At 42.8% G+C, this 21,258-nt stretch overlaps 1 protein-coding gene across 1 annotated transcript in view; it reads right to left on the bottom strand.

Moving 5' to 3' along the window:
* Positions 1 to 293: 293 nt before the first annotated feature.
* Positions 294 to 21,258, bottom strand: part of LOC124131185 — a 32,266-nt gene continuing 11,301 nt past the window's right edge. Inside the window, exons 4-7 of the mRNA XM_048395448.1 lie at positions 13,047 to 13,273; positions 8,937 to 9,174; positions 3,269 to 6,369; positions 294 to 2,551 (exon numbers count right to left, since the gene is read on the bottom strand). Coding sequence (XP_048251405.1) covers positions 2,336 to 2,551; positions 3,269 to 6,369; positions 8,937 to 9,174; positions 13,047 to 13,273 — 3,782 coding nt within the window. The 3' untranslated portion in view covers positions 294 to 2,335. The remainder of the gene's footprint in view (positions 2,552 to 3,268; positions 6,370 to 8,936; positions 9,175 to 13,046; positions 13,274 to 21,258) is intronic.

The raw sequence follows: 21,258 nt of genomic DNA, 5'->3' as shown, positions 1-21,258 counted from the left end.
CGCATTCAACACGGCAACACAAGGACGGATGTGACAAAATACCAGGCCGGCCAATCGAAAGTAATTATGTCAGTAATGACACTCAGCGTTGGATAAATTTGTTAGAAGTCTTCCTCGCAGGAGGAATGTGACATCAAACTAGCCTTACTGTGTACTTGTACAATGGTGAAACCTGTAGAGTAAACGATAGATGTCATCTTTGGACTATTGAACCTATCTATCTATCCATCTATTCATCTATCCATCCATCCATCAATTATACAGTGTGTGTGTGTGTGTGTGTGTGTGTGTGTGTGTGTGTGTGTGTGTGTGTGTGTGTGTGTGTGTGTGTGTGTGTGTGTGTAGCAGACCTCGTTTGACAAGGATACCCATTTGTTACAAACTGTTCCTCATCCTCAGTGTCCCAGGGTATTATATATCCTATCATAACTACCCTGGGCCCATTAGTTTCGGTACATCATCATTAATATGCTTTTTAAAACATTTTTTCGGATTTGAAAAAAAATATGTGAAATCGGCCATTCTCAAGCTACTACTGAATGGTTAATTTGAGGTGACGTAGAATTTCATCTTACATACATGTCTCTTTGGGTTATTTTATTTCCAAGGGCTCTTATAATTACAATACTACTACCAACAATAATATTTCATTTTGCAATACGACTACAAAAGTCAGAATCCAAAGCGTAGCCATCGGTTATCAGAATACACGTACAGTTATAGATGCGACAAGTCAAAAGATGCACAGTATCAAATCATATGAGCATTCCGGAGAAAATACACCCCTTCAACAAGTTAAGGGCCCAGGGTCCACACTCAATCATACAGCACGCCCCACGTGAACTTAGATGCAGCCTTCTGGCCACGGAGTGTGCCATAAAACTTACAATTAAACTGATCTTCAGCTCTCTTCTAGATACGAAATATGCATCGAAAGTAAAAGAAGAGTATAACTGGAGAATTGCTGTATGCAATGAAATGAGTAAACGACCATATATTCTCCTCAATCACCGGATGTAATGAAATGACTGAACGACCATACATGTTCCACAATCACCGAATGTATTGGAATGGCTGAACGACATATATTCTCCTAAATCACCGGAGGTAATAGAATGACTTAACGACCTCATATTCTCCATAATCATTGAATGTTACAGAATGACGGAACGACCACAAATGCTCCTCAAATACCGAATGTAATTGATTGACTGAACGGCTTTATATAAGCCCCAGATGCAATGGAGGTATTGAACGATTTCATCGGAGACTTATCATTAAGGAAATCCCTTCGTCGCTAATATCTGTATTCTCTTAAATACCGGATGTGATGAAATGATTGAACGACCTTATATATAGTCCTCAGATACCGGATGCAATAGAAGGATTAAGCCATCTTATACGCCCGTCATACGACGGGAATCGGAGAAAAATATTGTATAAAGCAGTAAAGATACTCTGCTTCTAACAAAAATCCCGGTCCTCAGCATATGAAATGGTCAGCTTGAAGCATGGGGTACTGGAGACTCCAACCCTAACCCTAACTGAAAAGAAGACGAAGAAGTCTCCGTGGTCATTCAAGAAAATTTAATGGCAGTTAGTTATTTCGTCATCATAGGAAAGGCATGGCAGTTTGTCAACACACGCACACGGACAGCACGTGGTTACATTAAAAATTATGAATCGGGTGCATATAATTGTTGGACTGGTAACGGAATGGCAGACAAACGAAATTACACCCCACGACAAGTACACAGCATCGGCAATAGGCTATTCTTATCCTTATTGAACAGCATTCATTCATTACTTTATGACACTAACCCTAACCCTACCCTAACGAGAATATGAAATAGTCGGATACAAGTGTGGGATACTGGGGACATGTTTCCTTCTTTACCACCAGTGTGCATGCCTTCAAGCCAGGGTTATTCTCGATATGAAGGAATATTTGGAACAAAAATATTTTTTGTTTGATATTTGTTTAACGCCGCACTCAGCAATATTCCACTTGTATGACGGCTGGAACACAGGTTGGAACACACACCTGTTACACCTGCCATAAAGGGTTATTCTCAACGTTTAGACCACACTATGAAAACCATACCAACCAATGTGCGACAATAGAAACGAGCTGTTAGAAATAGACATTGAGCTCTCATTTCAATTTTCAAAATGAGCCTTACACAATCATGCTAGTATTAGCGTCCCTTGGTTTTCTACACATATGTGGTAGTCATAAGAGGTGTTGTGTGCAGAAAGGGAATTCCATTTGACGTAAATAGGTCACGAGTTACTATAGGACGTCCGGCCTTTGAGTATCGATCGATGGCTTCCTTTAATCCCAAGCTACTTTGGTAATGAAGGGACTATTTGCAACGTTCTGGTCACACCACTTAACTGTGATGACATAATAGCCCGGATGTGTGACCTCATACATGACCTCATACAAGTTATCACCCGTGTATGTTGTCGATGTCTCTGTAATGTAGCGGGGATCTGGGCCGTGGACGCTGATGTTGACGATGCCGTTGCAGGGATAGCGGACCCACACCTATAAGAAAACAACATCACCATGAAAGCATGTACTCAACAGCAAAAGTAACTTAACATTTCTCCATAACGGAACAGCCTAAATAAGCACCAGTACACCATGAATAATATACGAAAATTAGTTTGGGAGCCCGGGACGTCTGTGCTATTAAACATCTATAGGTATTGGACCGCCTCCATGGTCTAGTTGATACAGAGTCTGCATGGAGAGCGGAGAGTCTGTGGTGCGATCCCCAGCTGTGTCATATCAATAAAGACGACAAAACCCTTTCCATAGTCAAAAGATTTTAAAAGATGGTACTTGTTACCCTCCCTGACGCTTGGCATTAAGGAGATAAAACAAGGACTGGTCGGCTCGGACTATGAGTCGGGTATCCATGTTAAACTGTTGCATGGTATCTAAGTATTAGCCCGGACTAATACAAGCAACTTTGCGTGTGCACACACACACACACACACACACACACACACACACACACACATGTGCATGCACGTTGCTATGTGAGTGCAATAATCTTGAATACGACGTTGAATCCCATTTCACCTCACCTAAATATGTTGCTTGAAAAAGGTACCGATTGCAAAAGGTACCGACTTCATTTTAACTAAATCAATCACAGAAAACCTATGGGGTCAATCTGAAATCATATTAGGCAAACAAAAACACCTGGACCTCGTTCATCCTAACATTGCTTTAATAATCAATTTCCTGACGTACCTGGAAGTTGTTCTTCATCCCGACCTGTCCATAAGACAAACCAGCTCCAAACGCCAGACACTCTTCCTCTTCACTAAGGTCTCCGGGGAGTCTCTCGTCACCCCCGGTGGTCTCAGAGAAAGGGTTATTTTCTAGTAGTTGCAACACAGATTTGGGAAAGAACTTTGAGAACCATGCTTCATCAACTACATCAGAACCTGGTCGCCTAGAGTCTGAGAGGGAATATTCCTGAATATTCACATCTGGAGTATTGGGACTCGGAGGAACAACAGGCGAGTCATTAAGACATGAAGAAGTTTCAATATGTTCTGTCGGAGGGCGAACTACTTTTACAGTCTTAAAGTTAGCTTGTTCTTTCAACTGATTGCCATCCTGTTTTCCACTTTGGACATTGAGTGAATCATTTCCTTGTGTCGGTGTACCAACAGGTCCAGAGGTAAACACCTTCCTAAAGGGTTGTTTGTTATTGTCCAGTTTGTTTCCATCCAGTCTGTCACTTCCAGTTCCACACGTCCTTGATTTTTGTGTCATATTTTTCAAATGATCCTCAACATTTCTCAACATGTTTGTTTCACCAACAAAATGTGATCTCTGTAAGGTTGAAAGTCCGAGTCCATCATCGGCACTCTTACCAGATGATCTAACTCTTTCAGGTTCTTTACTGCTTATCCTAACAGTGTCTGACACAGTAACAGTTCCAATGTTACCCGTATTACTTTGATCACCGCACCAACCGAAGAATGCTTGACCTTTACGTGATGCAGCTTCTACATGAAACTGGTCCTGTCCACTTACTGAACGGTTTCTCTTCAGATGTTGCATGTTCGCACCATCTGTATCCCTTCCAATAGCTATCATTGATCGACGCAAAGTATCACCATGACAACTGTTCTGGCTTCTAAACTGAGCCCTGTTGTGCATCCGATTTCGTCTCGAGCTGTATTCAAGTTCCGAGTCGGAAAAGTTTAACTCTTCATTCGAACATTCAACCAGCTTGGACCCAATCTCTGATAATGAAGAATGGAGTACCCTTCGTTGAGACCCTCTCTGAAACTGCAACCTCCTTCTTCGTTGATGGTAGTTCCTAGTACTTGGATCTAACTGAATCTCATGAGGACGTTGCCTTCTGGATATCCTCCGGTGCCCATTTGTGCCTCCATGGTTCCAAAGGGAGATATTCTCATCAGCTATGCCACTATCTATCGTATCAAAGGTTGACTGTCTGTCTGAAGGAGCGCGAAATATATCATTGCCGTTACTGTGCAGCCATTCTTCCACATTAAAGACATTTCTCTGTCTCTCTTGGGCATTAATGTTTCCATTGAGAGAGCCCTCTATGTCATCGCCATTCAAGGGTATATCAGATTCAGCTGCTTGAGATTGCTGTTGGATGTTGCCAGTGTTAATATATATTTTACGTTTCTTGATCTTAAATGCACCAGAATGCCAACCCGTAGCATTCTTGATCTCCTCATTTGTTACTTGGGTCGTCTTGTCAACCTTCGCTCTAGGTACCACGATAACCACCTGGGAGTTGGTCCATGATCGATATGGGGACTGTTGGTCAACAATGCTCTTAAACCCAGTTGGTGTTATGGTGCTGCTTGAACTGCCGGAAGGGTGTGAGTGACCCTGGTCTTCTTTTCCTTCCTTGGATTGAAGTTGGCTGGAAGTCTTTGTAGACCTACCCAAGAGCGTTTCTGTACGTCCAGAATGCTCTGACAGGATTGATTCGTCCGCTGCAGTTGCTTTAACTGCCACCTGTTCATCATCATTGTCCTTTGAGGCATCCCCGTTCTGACAGGATGAATCCCTCGTTGTCTTTGCCTTTGGACACGTGTTGTTGACATATTCTATCCGTGGAGAGTCTTTGGGAAGTTGGTCAACATCGAAAGACTGCCATTGTCGCGACATCTGCAACATGTTTGGTCTGGGATGTGCTGCAATAGGTGGCTCACAGTTAGAGGAATCATCTATGATAGTCGTATCCTTCATGTAGTAACAAGATTTCTTATGGCTGTCTGATTGCAGAAGCTTCAGATGAACGCCTGCCATACAGTTTTCATTTATTTCATCACTGGAATATCTCACAGGTTCAACTGCCCTGCCCATTTTGTCCGAAACGCTGCAATGGACAGAAGACTTGTGTGAAGAATTCTGCTTTGAATTACTGCAAAAACTACGCCCGTTGCTTTCTGGAACACATTCGTGAACAGCTTTCCCTTTGTTAATGTCCTTTGATAGGGGTTTCTTCTTTATACTATCTGAATCAATTGATATCACTGACAGAGAGTCAGATGTGTCATTGTACGTCTCGTCCTCGGGGATATATATGTCTTCTTTGACAGCCTGAAACTTTCCTTTGCCTGCGTTGTTAGCATGCTTAACTCCAGACTGCCACGTCAGTCTCTTTCCGATACAGTCTTTCCTGTTCTGTTCTTCTTCAGACAGATCAGAGAATTCGGCACTACTCTGCCTAGACAAAGTTGGCGAAGGAGAAAAATCCGAAAGAGCAATCTCCTCTCCATTTCGAGTTATCACCCTTTTAACAACTCTCCGTTTTCCTATTGTGAGTTGTTTGGAGTGGCCTCTGTGGCGTCTGGATCTGACTCCAGCATCCAGGAACCTGTTGGATACTTCCTCCTGGAGTTGTTTCATCTTGGCTGGGCCCTTGCTGATTGATGGCAGCATGCCTAAAGTCATAGGCTTGCTCTTCCCTAAAACGTTCCACGAGCTTGACCAGTCCGACACAGAGACTTGATAGGGGCTTCCCTGAATATGGTGGTCGTGGGATTTGATGACAATGTCATGAACACCCGTGTTTCTTGGAACATACGTCACAAGGAATCGTCCTTCCCCTATGCTTTGATAGTCAAATGGTATGACTTGGTTACTGTCTTCGTCAAACCTTTTCTGACGGATGAACTTGTTTCCCTCACTATCTTCAATTACCTTTGACCGCGGTTCGGATGGAGGCTTCAGGGTGTTTATAGTAGTTTCATGTTGGTGTTTGGAGGATATTTCTGGATGGAGAGAAGATATCCTTTCACTGTTCATCTCTCCAAGTGGACCAATGATTTCTACCAGAAGGTCAAGTGTACCTGGTGTGGAGAAGTCGCATGTTTGATAATGTCGAATTAACAAAAAAGAAACGCCAACAAATATAAAAGTTCAAATCCCGAAAGGTTAAGCGCCTTTTAAAGGGGCACTGATCTAACGCAATTCCCCGGACTGGTTGTTGCCTTTGTTATTGTTTTTTCCCCGTGAGTACCCGGATGATACGCAACGCAACTGAGCGTGACCAGAGACTGGGCTACCGTCTGCAAGGACAGCTAAATAAACTTGGAGGCTGGAGGCAATATTTGTTTTACGCATTTTTGAACACTGATTACTTTAACCGTGATCTATAAAGATTTTGACAAAAGGCGCACGTTAATTAATTTCTTCAGCCAAAACAAACAGACAAAAAGAACGGCGGAGCTCATCGTATGTCGTCATTTGGAAATACCCCAGATGGTTATAGTTTAATAATAAAAAAAAGTATCCATGCAGTGAAAGCATTTTCGGATTTCGGATTGCGTCGATAATACGATTACTACTCACTTGTTGTCATCCACGTTTTCTGGTATAACCCTACACTTGTGTATTTGTCGTCATTCACTTGATGCTCAGTTAATGAATTTATTACAGGTACAATTAGTGGTAGCACGACTTAGATTACCTGACAAAGGTTCCCATTTGGCATTTATTGTGTCTGGGGTATTTATTCAATCTCAATCCAGGTTTGAAGTGAGGTGAAATATGTGTTATGTAATATGCACGTGGAAGCCCAGCAAGAGGTGAATGATCAGTGCATTTACTTTTTTTTGTAAATCAACGGATCGTTCCTAGTCATCAAGGGATTAACAGAAAATACGTTGATTGATTAATCACTGTTATCTTGCACAGTGGATATGTCAAAAGGGAGTGTTTACATGTCTAGGTTTACTAAAACAAAGGGAATACACTCATATCATGGCGTGAAGTGTCGATGTAAAAACAACATACTTTGTTCAAAGGGTTAACTAATAATACGTTGATTGATTGCTCATTGTTATCTATCACTCAATGGATTTTTTAGGAACCGCGGACGTTATGAAATAGTCGTCACGTGGGCTTTCTCGTCCGACCCTTGAGACTTGACACCTATGTGAAACACCTGAAACAATCTAAGTGATCAGTTGAGAAACGAACACGGGTTATAATATCCCGAAACGATAAATATCTTTTAAAATATTTGATTGTTACAGAGACACGTGACATCGAATAAGTTTCTTTGTACAGCTGCAGACGATTGGGATATTGTTCCTTTGTGTGGATATTCACGGATACATTCCTCGAACAAGGAAGCTGCCTAAAATTTATACACATAAATTTGGTAGGTTGTAATTATGGTATTTGCATTTTGATTTCCTTCATTCGCTGTAGCATTGAACCGATTCGTTCTTGTTCCTCTACGTCTTGGTTGGGAAATTCTTCAGATTGACTAAAATTGATTAAGACGATAAAAAGGGCCTAAAAACATCACAACAGATTATTATGTTGGATTAGAAGCCAAACAACATAGAAATGTACTTTTCAACGTAATATTTCCAGTCTATTTGTGATGACATAAAACATCAAAATGTTTGGAATTCGTTATCATAATAATACAGATGGAAATGTTTTTCAGTCACTTTGTAAAATAACTGAATATTTAGGCGTTTAATAAATTTGAAAATGTTACACATTTTGACAGTAAAAAAATATACACACTATAAAAAAAGCAGTGCTCAGGTGAAATATTTACTTTGTTTTGCAAGTCAAAATAGTGTAAACGAAAATCGCAAAATTACCAAGCAAGTGACTTATCAAAATTTCGTCACCATTACCGATGCTACCCGCAAAGATACCTACATTTCCTTATTATCTCGAAAACTGTATTTCATTTTGTTGATCAATGTGACCATATGCCCTTATTACTACCCATAAAAGTGACTAATGCGCTTACGAATGGCGCAGCAGAGGTCGCGAACTAGTCTAGATTTCTGCTATACATCCGGGTACTCACTGGGAAAAAACAATAACAAAGGCAACAACCAGTCCCGGGGAATTGCGTTAGATCAGTGCCCCTTTAAGTTTGAACTTTAAAGTTATAGGAAATTGAATAGAAACAAATACACTTTTCACGGATACTGAAGTGAAAAAGACATAAAATATGCTACGGTATTACGTTTTGATAGATTGAAAAAGAAGTAGTAGTAGTAGTAGTAGAAGTAGTAGTAGTAGTAGTAGTAGTAGTAGAAGTAGTAGTAGTAGTAGTAGTAGTAGTTTCTTTGTTTTGTTTTGTTTGTTGTTTAACGCCGCACTCAGCAATATTCCAGCTATATGATAATAATCGAGTCTGGACCAGACAATCCAGTGATTGACATCATGAGCATCGATCCACACAATTGGGATACGATGACATGCATCAACCAAGTCAGCGAGCCTGACCACCACCAGTAGTAGTAGTAGTAGTGGTAGTAGTAGTAGTAGTAGTAGTAGTAGTAGTAGTAGTAGTGTTATTATAAATGTTGGTTTTTTTATTTCCTTTCATTCATAACTTCATAGGAAGATGATATTATCCCTTATCATACAAAAGACTTGCCTTCATCGTCTGTGATGATGTTGAACTTGGCCCTGCGTCCAACCATCGCTGTTTTCAAACCGGTTCCACGTGCAAAGCACCTGCTCAAGACCCTCCTCACTGGAAGTGCTACAGCGTGTGCGGGAGTAGATGACTTGGGCATACGCTGATGTTTCCACCGGATCATGTGGACAAGATGGACGATCTTCAGCTCTGTGTCTTCCGCTGCTATGGCCATCTCTTCCGGGGTGATGACAACCTGAGATAGTTTCAATTTTCACATTTAATGTGATACAGCTTTAGGAACCGACCATTTGTGGCTGGAGATGTTTTGAAAAACATAATTTGCTCCGGGAAATACTTGAAAAAAAGATAACTTTGCCTCAGGTATGACTTGTTCGTAAACAATCATGTTCAGTTCCTCTCTCTAGAGAAATCTGGGGCGGTCGGGTAGCCTAGTGGTTAAAGCGTTCGCTCGTCCCGCCGAAGACCCGGGTTCGATTCCCGACATGGGTACAATGTGTGAAGCCCATTTCTGGAGTCCCCCGCCGTGATATTGCTGGAATATAGCTAAAAGCAGCGTAAAACCATACTCACTCACTCTAGAGAAATCAATTGAACCTTTACACCTTGAAGCAGTGGTCGAAACAAAATCACAGGTCCCAGCCCCATTATATTACATTATAATTAACTTTTGTCGGCCTAATTAGGATATATTAATATACTATGTCAAATAATAGCTGTAATTTTTTTCTAGCTCCCACATGAAGTATCGCTAGTGTGAGATCACCCGTATTACTTTAAAGGGCAAGTAAAGTGAGAAAAAAATGATTGCGATTTTGTTGCGAATTTCAATTGTCCCAGATATATTGAGTCAAAAGTGATGAAATCACATGGGCGTAATCGGATTCCAAAATAAAACTATTTGGGGCGTGGACCAAAGCTACCGGCGCAACGGTGCAGCGATGCGTGACTAATGTTTTCCCTGACTGATATGTTGTGACGTTCTGGCGCCAATAAGCCAGGATGCGATCAATCTAAAAGTTTTGCTATTTCTGTTAATCCTACAAAAGTAACATTGCATACATTGCTGACTGTGTAAAAACGACCTATGATCTTGACATTGTGAATCAGACTTTCTACCCGCCCAGCAGCAAGCTAAGGGATAATCCCCATCGTGTTTGATGAAGAAAAAAACATGTGTACATACAGCAGTCGTTTACTTTTAAATATAAAATAAACAATTGATAAAAAGAACGAGCACGGCATAAATAGCGTCCTATTTGTCCAATTTCGAATTTAACATTTCCATTTACACAATTACCACCCCAACTAAACTAGTGTCCAAAAGAAACGATACCACCTGTTTGCAACGACATAAAAGAAAAACTAAACAATGCAGAAGTTTAGGATTGGTGTTATGCTTTTGATAAATCCTTTCACAACATCTGTACAAAAATTTCATTTCAATAAAATCTGTACAACCAATATGACAAGCCTTTAAAGATGGGTGGGGTCGAAAAATGAACATTTCGTTAGAGCACTGATCACAGAAACAACGGGAAATGTCACACCACACGTCTCAAAGTCAAGTCAGTAGCGGGTATGTCCACCGTGAGCATCAATACATGCCAGAACACGCCTACGGACTGATGACGTCAAACGTCTGATGACGTTGGGAGTGATGCGTTGCCATTCCTCCAGGAGACATCGTTCCAAGTCCTGGACGTTGACTGGAGGCACACGGCGACGTCGGATTTGCCGATCGAGGTGGTCCCATAAGTGCTCGATGGGATTCATGTCCGGTGAATATGCGGGCCATGGCAAAACCTGTACTTTGGCGTTGGCAAGGAAGTTCTGTGTCAATCTTGCTGTGTGTGGCCTTGCATTGTCATGTTGGAAAAGGAGTCCACGAGGCTGTTGCTGAATAAAGGGCACCACAACAGGCAGTAGGATGTCATCAAGATAACGCTGTGCATTCAGGTTTCCACGAATTACGACAAGCATCGTTTTGACGTCACCACATATGCCATCCCAAACCATTAACCCTCCACCTCCAAACGGCCGGACCTGTTGGATACAGTTAGGCGCCAAACGTTCACCAAATCGTCGGTATACAAGCTGCCGTCCATCGTTTCTGAAGATGAGGAATCTGCTCACATCAGAGAACATAACACGTGCCCAGTCCCGCCGTTGCCAACGTCGAACTCGCCTGGCCCAGATCAGTCTGTTGTTCCGGTGTCGAGGCGTCAGGAGCGGTCCGCGGTAGGGATGACGTGGCCGGATACCATACTGCCGTAGTCTCCTGTAGACGGTCTGTCGACTGATCCTGTGTCCCAGTGCTGTAGCCGCCGTGGACGTCGCTGTTACGGTGCGGTTCCTCAGGTGTAATACCCGGATGTAACGATCTTCACGGGGCGTGGTTACTCGTGGTCTTCCACTCCTGGGCCTGTCTGACATCTGACCTGTCTGACGTAACCGCTGCATCAACCTGGTGATAGTGATGCGTGCGAAGCCCAACCTTCTGGCGACGTCGACGTGTGACGCTCCTTGTTGGACCATTCCAACGGCTCTCTCTCTCTCGATGGCTGTCAAACGTGGCATATCTTGTGTTCTTTTTGTTGCTGTGATATCAACGTGTCTGATCAGCCGTTTTATACAGTTTTTCTGCACGTGCAGAACATGCTAGAGAGGGAAATGTCACTTTCACGAAATTTACGTTTTTTCCCGGAAGTGATCACGTGTTCCCGGTATTTTTTATCGACTATGCTGTGTTTGGGATGTGCAATACGAATTGGCATGTTTTCATACTTGACAATTCACTTAGTAAAAAACAATTTTGAAAATAAGTTGGTATCGTTTCTTTTGGACACTAGTTTAGATGTGAAACAGCATTGTGATAATCGTTCACTGGTTTCTGGTTGGAAAGAAGTTTCTTTTCCCTCTCACAGGCATAGTCTAGGTTTCGACAAAGTAGATACAATTTATGAATTTTAACAACTTCTTTAATACTGTAAAGGCGACGTTTCGGTATAGATCCTTAAACCGTTGTCAAGCAAGGACTTGCTTACAGTATTAAAAAAGTTGTTATCAATACATTGTGTCTACTTTGTCATCCGTCAACTTCTAAGTACTGCCTATCAAAGAATAGGTTTCGATACTTCTACCTATTGAGGGGCATCAAACAACCAGGGTCGTGATCACAGTATTATTGCTCAACCTGCAGTATCTGAATGAATTTGTACATATGTTGGTGCCACCCCTCGCCATGATTTGTTGCGTCGTCCCTCTGCTTATTCTGGGTAAGCATTCGTGATTAGGAATTCTCTAAAGTATCAAATTCTGCAAAGTTGCTATGTTGATTGTACTTGCCCTTTAAACTGACTCCGTTCGTGTATCTGCAACATTGTACATTAATTCACTCTTTAAGATGCGGGGCGGTGGAATATCCCAGTGGGTAATGCGTTCGCTCGTCACGCAGGAGGACCGCGTTCGATGCCCAAATTGTGTACAATGTGTGAAGACAATTTCTGGTGTCCCCCGACGTGATATTGCTGGAATGTTGCCACACCCACTAAGAATTGTCTTTTACGTTTTACCATTCTGGAAATCTCTCGGAATCGCACGGAGGAGGGATGCAACTCTTATATTCATGTGTGCCAATTCTTACACTAAACAGTGAACACCAGGGGGGGGTGGGATCTGCCCTAATAAAAGCGTGCGTTTGTCACGTCGAAGGCGTGGGATCTATTAACATTGGTATTCTGTCTCTAGTCACAACCGTGATTTTGCTTGAATATTGCTAACTGCGGCGTAAAACTATATTCTCTCAGTGAAGTTCAGCATAGAACACCCCCGGTGGGGTTTTGCGGGTATACGTGTTAGAATTTGTTACCAGCAACTTATGCTGGTCGCATAGAGGCATATAAATGGATCTGGAGGTCCGGGTCGGTGACTTGGTTGATGCATGTCATTGTACCACGATGGCGTGGATCGTTGCTCACGATATCGATAACTGGATTGTCTGGTCCAGACTCGATTATTGACAGGCCACCGTCATTTAGCTGGAATATTTTCAGAGTGCGGCGTTAAACAACAAGCAAACAAACGAAGCAAAGAATACGTGCTTACCCGCTGTATATCCAGGAATTTGTTTGCGATTTGCAGCCCAAATTTGCAGTTGTTGACCCTGAGCACAGATTTGAGGAGATAGTATCTGGGACACAAGCCAGGGCTGAGGGACTCGAGGAGGGCGCACAGTGCTATACCGTCTTGCCAGGAGTAGATGAAGTCGTCGATTTGGATGTGGGTCACTCGTGACTTGACCCACTGAAGTAGACGGATCTTTCTTTGGACATCTGAAATGAATGAGTGAGTGAGTTTGGTTTACCGCCACTTTTCACAACAACATTCCAGTTATATCATGGCATGTGCGCTTAATGTGGTAGGAAAGCCCCAGGTGATGCAGGTCCTTGACGTTTACAACTTTGGTAAAACCCACGAGCACGGGTATACTAGAAACATAATCGGGGCTAACCGGGATTCGATCCCACAATCATAGGATTCTGGCGTGCCCAAGGGACGCAACTCTGCACAGAGAATTACGACGGCTTAAACGTAGGTAATGCACATGTATAATTTATACGGTTAAGATGCATATATCCGTCTTTTATAAAAGGTGCCAGAGAATTTTTAACACAGACTGAACAATGAAACCTCTCCAGTCCGGACGCCGTTAATTCGGAAACCCCTCTTTCTGGGCAGAAGGTTTCCGTATGAACAATGGGACATCACTGCGTACACATCGTTGACTGTAACTTATGATGTCAACCACAGGTTTGTCTGGCCAAGACTCGTGTATATACCGGGCGCCGCGATATAGCGGGGATAGTGTTCACTTTAACCATCCACGTGTTGGATGGGACACTATGAGACGTTAATGGCCTTGAATATGTGAATACTGTGCTTCAGGTAATGACAGGCTTACAAATCGTATGCCGTTTGTGCTTACACCATGATGTCTTTGATATCGTGTACGATGGAATCAAACAAATAAAAGCCACAAAACTCCCTCTAATTTCAAAACAAATCTCCGCTAAAAGCAGAGCCGATTGTATTATTCCGAGTATATCATGAGCATGTGTTTATGAATCACTATCTAATAGTGATGATATCGGGTGTACGCGAAAAGTTGAGCTTATCCTGTCCCACCGGGGGCACCCGTCACAAATACATGCAAAGACGAGTCAATTTTTCACCTGAAAACTTTTTGAAAGCTTTACTAAGGCATTGAATGCACAGACAGGCTTGAGCGATGTCTAAATCAACCCTTGGGGTCTTTCTGTCGTGGATATGTTTATAAACATCTTCCTTAAATTCCAATATCTGAATTAACTGCAATAAGAGGGACGGGTGGTCAGTCGCAAACGGTGTGCAGATAATGAGCATTGGTCTATCCGCACAAATACTGACCTCGTGGTTATCACTAAGTATTAAACGTCTCACATCACTTTGAATTTTAACCCATGCTTGCCATAAAAGGCGACTATCGGGATCGGGTGGTCAGGCTCGCTGACTTGGTTGATATCAATCACTGGATTGTCTGGTCCAGACTCGATTATTTACAGACCGCCGTCATATAGCTGAGTGCGGCGTTAAACAACAAACCAACCAACCACTTTGAATTTTCCTTCCACATGAAACTGGTAAGACGTGATAACTGAAATTCTGTTCTACCCGGCATAAGTGAGTGAGTATGGTTTTACGCCGCTTTTAGCAATATTCCAGCAATATCACGGCGGGGGACTCCAGAAATGGGCTTCACACATTGTACCCATGTCGGAAATCGAACCCGGGTCTTCGGCGTGACGAGCGAACGCTTTAACCACTAGGCTACCCGACCACCCCTACCAGGCATAAAGACTCAACTGACTTTTAAAGGAAGCTATCGAGCGATACCCATCGGCTAGATGACATAAATAACACGTGGCCTAAACACGACATGATGGATTTCCTTTTTGTTCCTTTAGGATACCAGTTAAGACTTACCGTATTCGACGTAATAAGCACCCAAGGTGCTCTTAAAATTAGAAATACGGGGCTATTTTTAGAATATAATTTTGGCGGAAGACAAACAGAGGTGAAAGATCGTAAATTTCGTTGTTTATGTTGACAGCCTGAAATGATACAAAAGAAACGTCTGTGCGTACTATACACGACAAACAATTTTTCCAGAACCGTAATTAAGGGTGCATATAACACACGAGTTTGTATTATACATGAATAAATAAGTCTTGATTACATTTATCAATCGGAAGGGGTGCCAATTGGGATTGTTCACCAGCCAATATATTAGCAAATATTGCCGTGGGCGCTTATTAGAGCGGAGCGCTTATTACGTCGAATACGGTAGCACGTTTATGAAGTCTCTTTCTGGGATTGAGCGGTGCCTGGTGACGGCGCTCTTTAACAACAACTTACCACGACATAACGGCATAGCGTATGCAGCTCTTTTTATCCAACCCGTCTCATTCTGCCTCGTCAGCATTTTTAACATTGATTTACCGTACTCAGTCATCATCATGTTATCCCCGGGGTGTGAATTAACACTGGTGCAGTCAGGCCTTGACTGAGGTCTGAGACTGCCTTTGGTATTTACAGATTTATTCCAGGACAGCACATAGTCCTATGTTCAAATATAGCGCGGAGATGCATTTGATGGGTTTACCAGCTGATCGAAATGCTGGCTCCCCGCATGGATTCAGAGCAAGCATAGATTCGAGGGTTACAGTTGTTCCCCAGTAACCTATAGTGAATCGGTTGGTCAGGCTCGGTGAATTGGTTGGCTGCATGTTTTTGTACCCCGGCGGCGTGGATTGTTGTTCATAACATCAATCACGGAATTGGCTGGTCCAGACGCGATTATTTACAGGTCGCGGTCATATTGGTGGGGAATTGCTTGGAGCAAACACCAGGTGTCTGGAAACGTGTCACACGCTGGAACTAACAGGAAGCAGTTACGTCCTTGTTCGATATACTGTTCTATATCAAACTATATCCACCTCGTTGACATCTGACAACGACCAATGATTCATGATCAAAACAAAATTAGGGCATGAATCATGGTAAACAATGTTTCTTTGTTTATGGATTCCATTCACAGGCATCCTGGTATTTCTCATCCTGTCCATCCGCGACTATATTCAAAACATCCCCGTAGTGCCGTGGATAATACTTGCTCAAAACGCAGTTGTAAGGAAGCTAGTTTTCGTTCGAAGACTGATCGACGTGTCTTCCCAAACGTTACAATATTTCAGTTGCTTGGGATCAAGGGCGGACACTTCATTCGCGGTCGGCTGTAATACCGTGATTTATCACATTAATGCATGATTACATACTGCTGTCTTGAAGCCGATGACAGCCACAAGCAGGCAGCAGTTGATAAATCAATGAGCGTCTGGCATGCACAATTCTAACCGCACCGTTCCCGGTAGGCCCTTCGTGCCTGTCGTAAGATGTGAGGTGAAGTGAAATTGGTTTTAACGGCTGGTTGTGGAACGTTGCTTGTGATATCAATCACTGTATTATCTGGTCTGTACTGGATTTTTTTATAGCCCGCAGTCATATAAGTGGAATATTGCTATATATAGACGTCAAGCATCGCTAATTGGATCACCCTGGATTGGACCAAAAACAATTAAAGACGTTATCAAAACTTTACTAGGCTGTGTACATTTGCCGAAACACTGCAGACTTAAGGTCCAAAACATCACTATCAAGTACAGTAGACTACGGTTATAACGAACTCAAAGGAACTTCTACTTTTAGTTCGTTATAACCGTAGTTCGTTATATGCACATATACAACATAACTACAGCAAGTAGTCGGGACCAAAAAGTAAGTTCGTTATATCCGTCATTCCGTTATAAGCGTGTTCGTTATAACCGTAGTTTACTGTATATCAAAATCAAACATGGGTGTATACTTTCATAGGGTCAGCAGTTTATAACGACACTTTGTTTGTCCCAAAATACTGGCATTTATTCCAAAGTTCCCCATTATGCAACGATTTTATTATTATATTGTTAAGTAGATGCTAAATTACGGAGGAAGTGCTGGCGCACGGAAACACCTGCGACATTGGCCTCTATGCGGAACTGTTGCTATAAATGCCACCTATGAAAACGTGAAGATCCCTGGAGCGCCAGATACACCGCCTTGCATAATCACGTCACTCATTGTCAAAACAACCGCCACACCTTCGTCATCACGAGCCGAGCACGTGTCACGGTTGCCAGGTTACCGTAACCTGCCCTGCGCAGATGTCTGTGTCAGCGTGCCTCTAATTGTTCAACACAGTTATGTCAACGTTGTGTCGAAGTGTCTGTCTTACGGGTTGTGTTGTGTCTGTACATATATAAAGAACACTACACTCATTCTCGTTAGATACCATTTTTACGAAACGGGTGGACGTTCACGGGTTTCGTAAAAATGGTATCTAACGAGATTGAGTGTGGTATTTTATTTATTACCCACGTTAAATATATATTTAAGTGTAAATAAATAACACCCTTCGTTCGTTGACAGACCAAACTGTAACCGGTTGCAAATTCTGGTTGCGCATGAATATTGATATATGCCTAAATATGGGCATTGTTGACATTTGTATGCACACGCATTAACAACATACGCCTGCAGTTATGTTTGCAAACAAAACAGCACCGGCGCTCAAGGTCCATTTGGAAGAATGTCTTCAACTTATGGTAACGCCATGTTGTTAGTACGCAGGACACCTATACGAAAATTTGAAAAGTCACATTAGCGCCGCGCTTTGAATATCGGACCAACAGTCGGTCACTCGTACTGCCGGGGTCCCGTCAGTGCAATCAAAATCGTTCGGTATCATTGATCTATCAGCTGAATTTTTATCATGTCAGTACCATTTTGGAAAAGGGAAATCAGAGCGTTCGCCAAAGACATTCATGTTAACTGTACCACCCTGAAGACGTGAAAATCAACAAACTCAAGTCTGCTTGCATGTCAGTGACAGCTTCGAACGATCGAAGGGCAAGGTCTCCACCGGTATAAGAAAAAACACCCAGCGTTTTAGGGGGCACGGGTGGACAGTCGTCTAAGGCGCCGCGATTCGCTGTGCAGAGTCGCGTCCCTTGCGCACGCCAGAAACCTATGATTGTGGGTTCGAATCCCGGTTCGCCCCAATTATGTTTCTAGGTTTGTCAGCCCCATACCCGTGCTCATGTGTTTCACCGAAGTGGTAAATGTCTGAGACCTGCATCACTTCGGTCTTATCTCCCACATTAAGCTGACACGCCGCGATATGACTCGAATACTGTTAAAAGCGGCGTTAAACCCAACTCACTCACACAGCGTTTTACGCTAGAGCTAGGGAATGTTATTGTTCACATTTTGGATCTTTGGGCCACATAATCAGAAGTCAGGCACACATCTACAGAGTTTTCGAATGATTTGTATCGGAAATGTTCACTTTGAGTGATCTGGTCGTGCAGTCGTGAACAAACAACCCCCGAAACAGTGCCACAAAATACGCTTCGAAGGGGACACTGATGGCAAAACCGGATCTTCACAAGCAAGTCCAGATAGATATCTGTCCAGGTAGTTTAAACTGACGCCACGCTTATCCATTAAATCAGATTGATGAGCATCACGCTCATGGGAACCCTCGATCTATTGATCGGTAGTCGTATATCGTAAATTGATATAGCTCGATTATATAATGTCTGTAGCAGCTCTATGCATAACTTACATAGAATGCAAACCGAATTTAGTGCTTGTGACTATCTTTTTGGTTTGATAAAGTGTTTGTAAATATCTCTCGTTCTCATGAGATTGCTTCTGTTCTGCCTTGTAGTTACAAATGAATGACGTCTCGCGATTTTTAATGAATGAAAAAAAATAGTCCCGGTGTGACAGAGGTCACGGTTATCCAATCAAAACGAATAAAACAAGGTCAACTTTGTACGACACACGTGTGACGTACCGATGGATGGTGGTTGATGGATGGATGGTGGTTGGATAGATGGATTGATGGATGGTGGTTGAATGGGTTGGTGTTGGTTGGATAGATTGATGGTGGTTGGTTGGATGTATGGATGGTGGTTGGTTGGATGGATGGTGGTTGGTTGGATGGATGGGTGGTGGTTGGATCAATGGATGGTGGTTGATGGATGGTGGTTGATGGATGGTGGTTAATGGATGATGGATGGATGGTGGTTGGATGGTGGTTGGATGGGTGGTGGTTGGATCAATGGATGGTGGTTGATGGATGATGGATGGATGGTGGTTGGATGGATGGTGGTTGGTTGGATGGATGGGTGGTGGTTGGATCAATGGATGGTGGTTGATGGATGATGGATGGATGGTGGTTGGATGGGTGGTGGTTGGATCAATGGATGGTGGTTGATGGATGATTGATGGATAGTGGTTGGATGGATGGTGGTTGGATGGGTGGTTGTTGATCAATGGATGGTGGTTGATGGATGATGGATGGATGGTGGTTGGATGGATGGTGGTTGGATGGGTGGTGGTTGGATCAATGGATGGTGGTTGATGGATGATGGATGGATGGATGATTGGTGGTTTGATGATTAATGGATGGACGGATGGTGGTTGATGGATGATGGATAGATGATGGATGGTGGTTTGATGATTAATGGATGGACGGATGGTGGTTGATGGATAGATGAATGGATGGTGGTTGGATGAATGGATGGTGGTTGATGAGATGGATGGATGGTGGTTGGATGGATGATTGGTGGTTGGATGATTAATGGATGGACGGATGATGGTTGATGGATGGATGTTGGATGAATGGATGGTGGATGGATGGATGGTGGTTGGGTGAATGGATGGATGGATGGTGGTTGATGGATGGATGGCGGTTGGATAGATGGGTGGATGGATGGTGGTTGGATGGATGGATGGTGGTTGATGAGATGGATGGATGGTGGTTGGATTGATGGTTGGTGGTTTGATGATTAATGGATGGATGGATGGTGGTTGATGGATGATGGATGGATGAATGGATGCTGGTTGGATGGTGGTTGGATGGGTGGTTGGATGAATGGATGATTGATGGATGGTGGTTGGATAGATGGATGGATGAGGGATGGATGGATGGATAATAAATGGATGGATGGAGGAATTAATGGACAGACAGACAGATAAACCTCAAACGCCGATACATCAATGCATGGAAAGCCGGTATATCGATACATGCACCGGTAATCTCAAACTCTGATATATCGCATGAGGAAACTAGAAATCTGAAACGTAGACATAACAATACATTTGCGTGATCACCCGCAGCTTTGATGGATCAGCACAATGACGCCTACACGTGGTTTAAGTAACAGTATCGTGCGTTCATTAGGAGACAGATCGATGTAATCCCCATATTATACAGCGACGCATCCGAGGCTTTAGTCACGATAAGCCAATAATCTGTCAGTTTGTATTACTCATTGTGTGATTGCTTTGTACTGTTGCCCGAGTAAATACCTCGTTAACTCCAAATATATTAATGGTCAGAGACCATATACTGATATATAATCTATGTAATGGTCGATTCAAATAGAAGGTTGGGATGGGTGACTGGAGTTACATATGGGAACTGATGAAATGATAGTGGAGGCGTAATGACGATAAATTTCTGTAAAATTAATTTCGGATATGAAGATCAATAAATTCGGCAAGCGTCCAGACAATGATGAAGCAGCCACACAAAAACACGCGCATGTACGTCGCTATGTAAGTGCAATATTCTTGAACGCGACGTTAAACCCCATTTCACCTCATCTCGCATCTAATCAACTATAGCAACACTATGACCTTCATCATCATCTCCAGTACCAACATCATCATCATCATCATCATCATTATCATCATCACGAAATATGTTTCTAGGTCTGTCAGCACCATACCTGTGCTCGTGGATTTCACCGAAGTGGTAAATGTCTGAAACCTGCATCACTTCGGGCTTTCCTCCCGCATTAATCTGACACGCCGCGATATAACTGTAATACTGTTAAAAGCGGCGTTAAACCCGACTCACTATCAATACCACAAACAATCTTCATCAAGAAAACAGTTGCCAGGTGATAACTATAACTTAATGAGCTGCCAATACGTGTGCCTCATCCTGTCTCCCTGATCAATACTGGACTGGAGCCCCATCACCGGGTAGCGTCACTTCGTGACAGAAACAGCTTGAGAGATATATATTTAAAGGACATATTCTGGGCGCGGTGGCGTAAATATTGATTGTTGCATAGCTAAATGTATCCGGAGTGGAAATAGTGTTCGG

Source organism: Haliotis rufescens, unplaced genomic scaffold (assembly GCF_023055435.1).
Source record: "Haliotis rufescens isolate VD_foot unplaced genomic scaffold, xgHalRufe1.0.p SCAF_14, whole genome shotgun sequence".
Classification (NCBI taxonomy): domain Eukaryota; kingdom Metazoa; phylum Mollusca; class Gastropoda; order Lepetellida; family Haliotidae; genus Haliotis; species Haliotis rufescens.
This window is presented reverse-complemented; position numbering and strand designations above follow the sequence as displayed.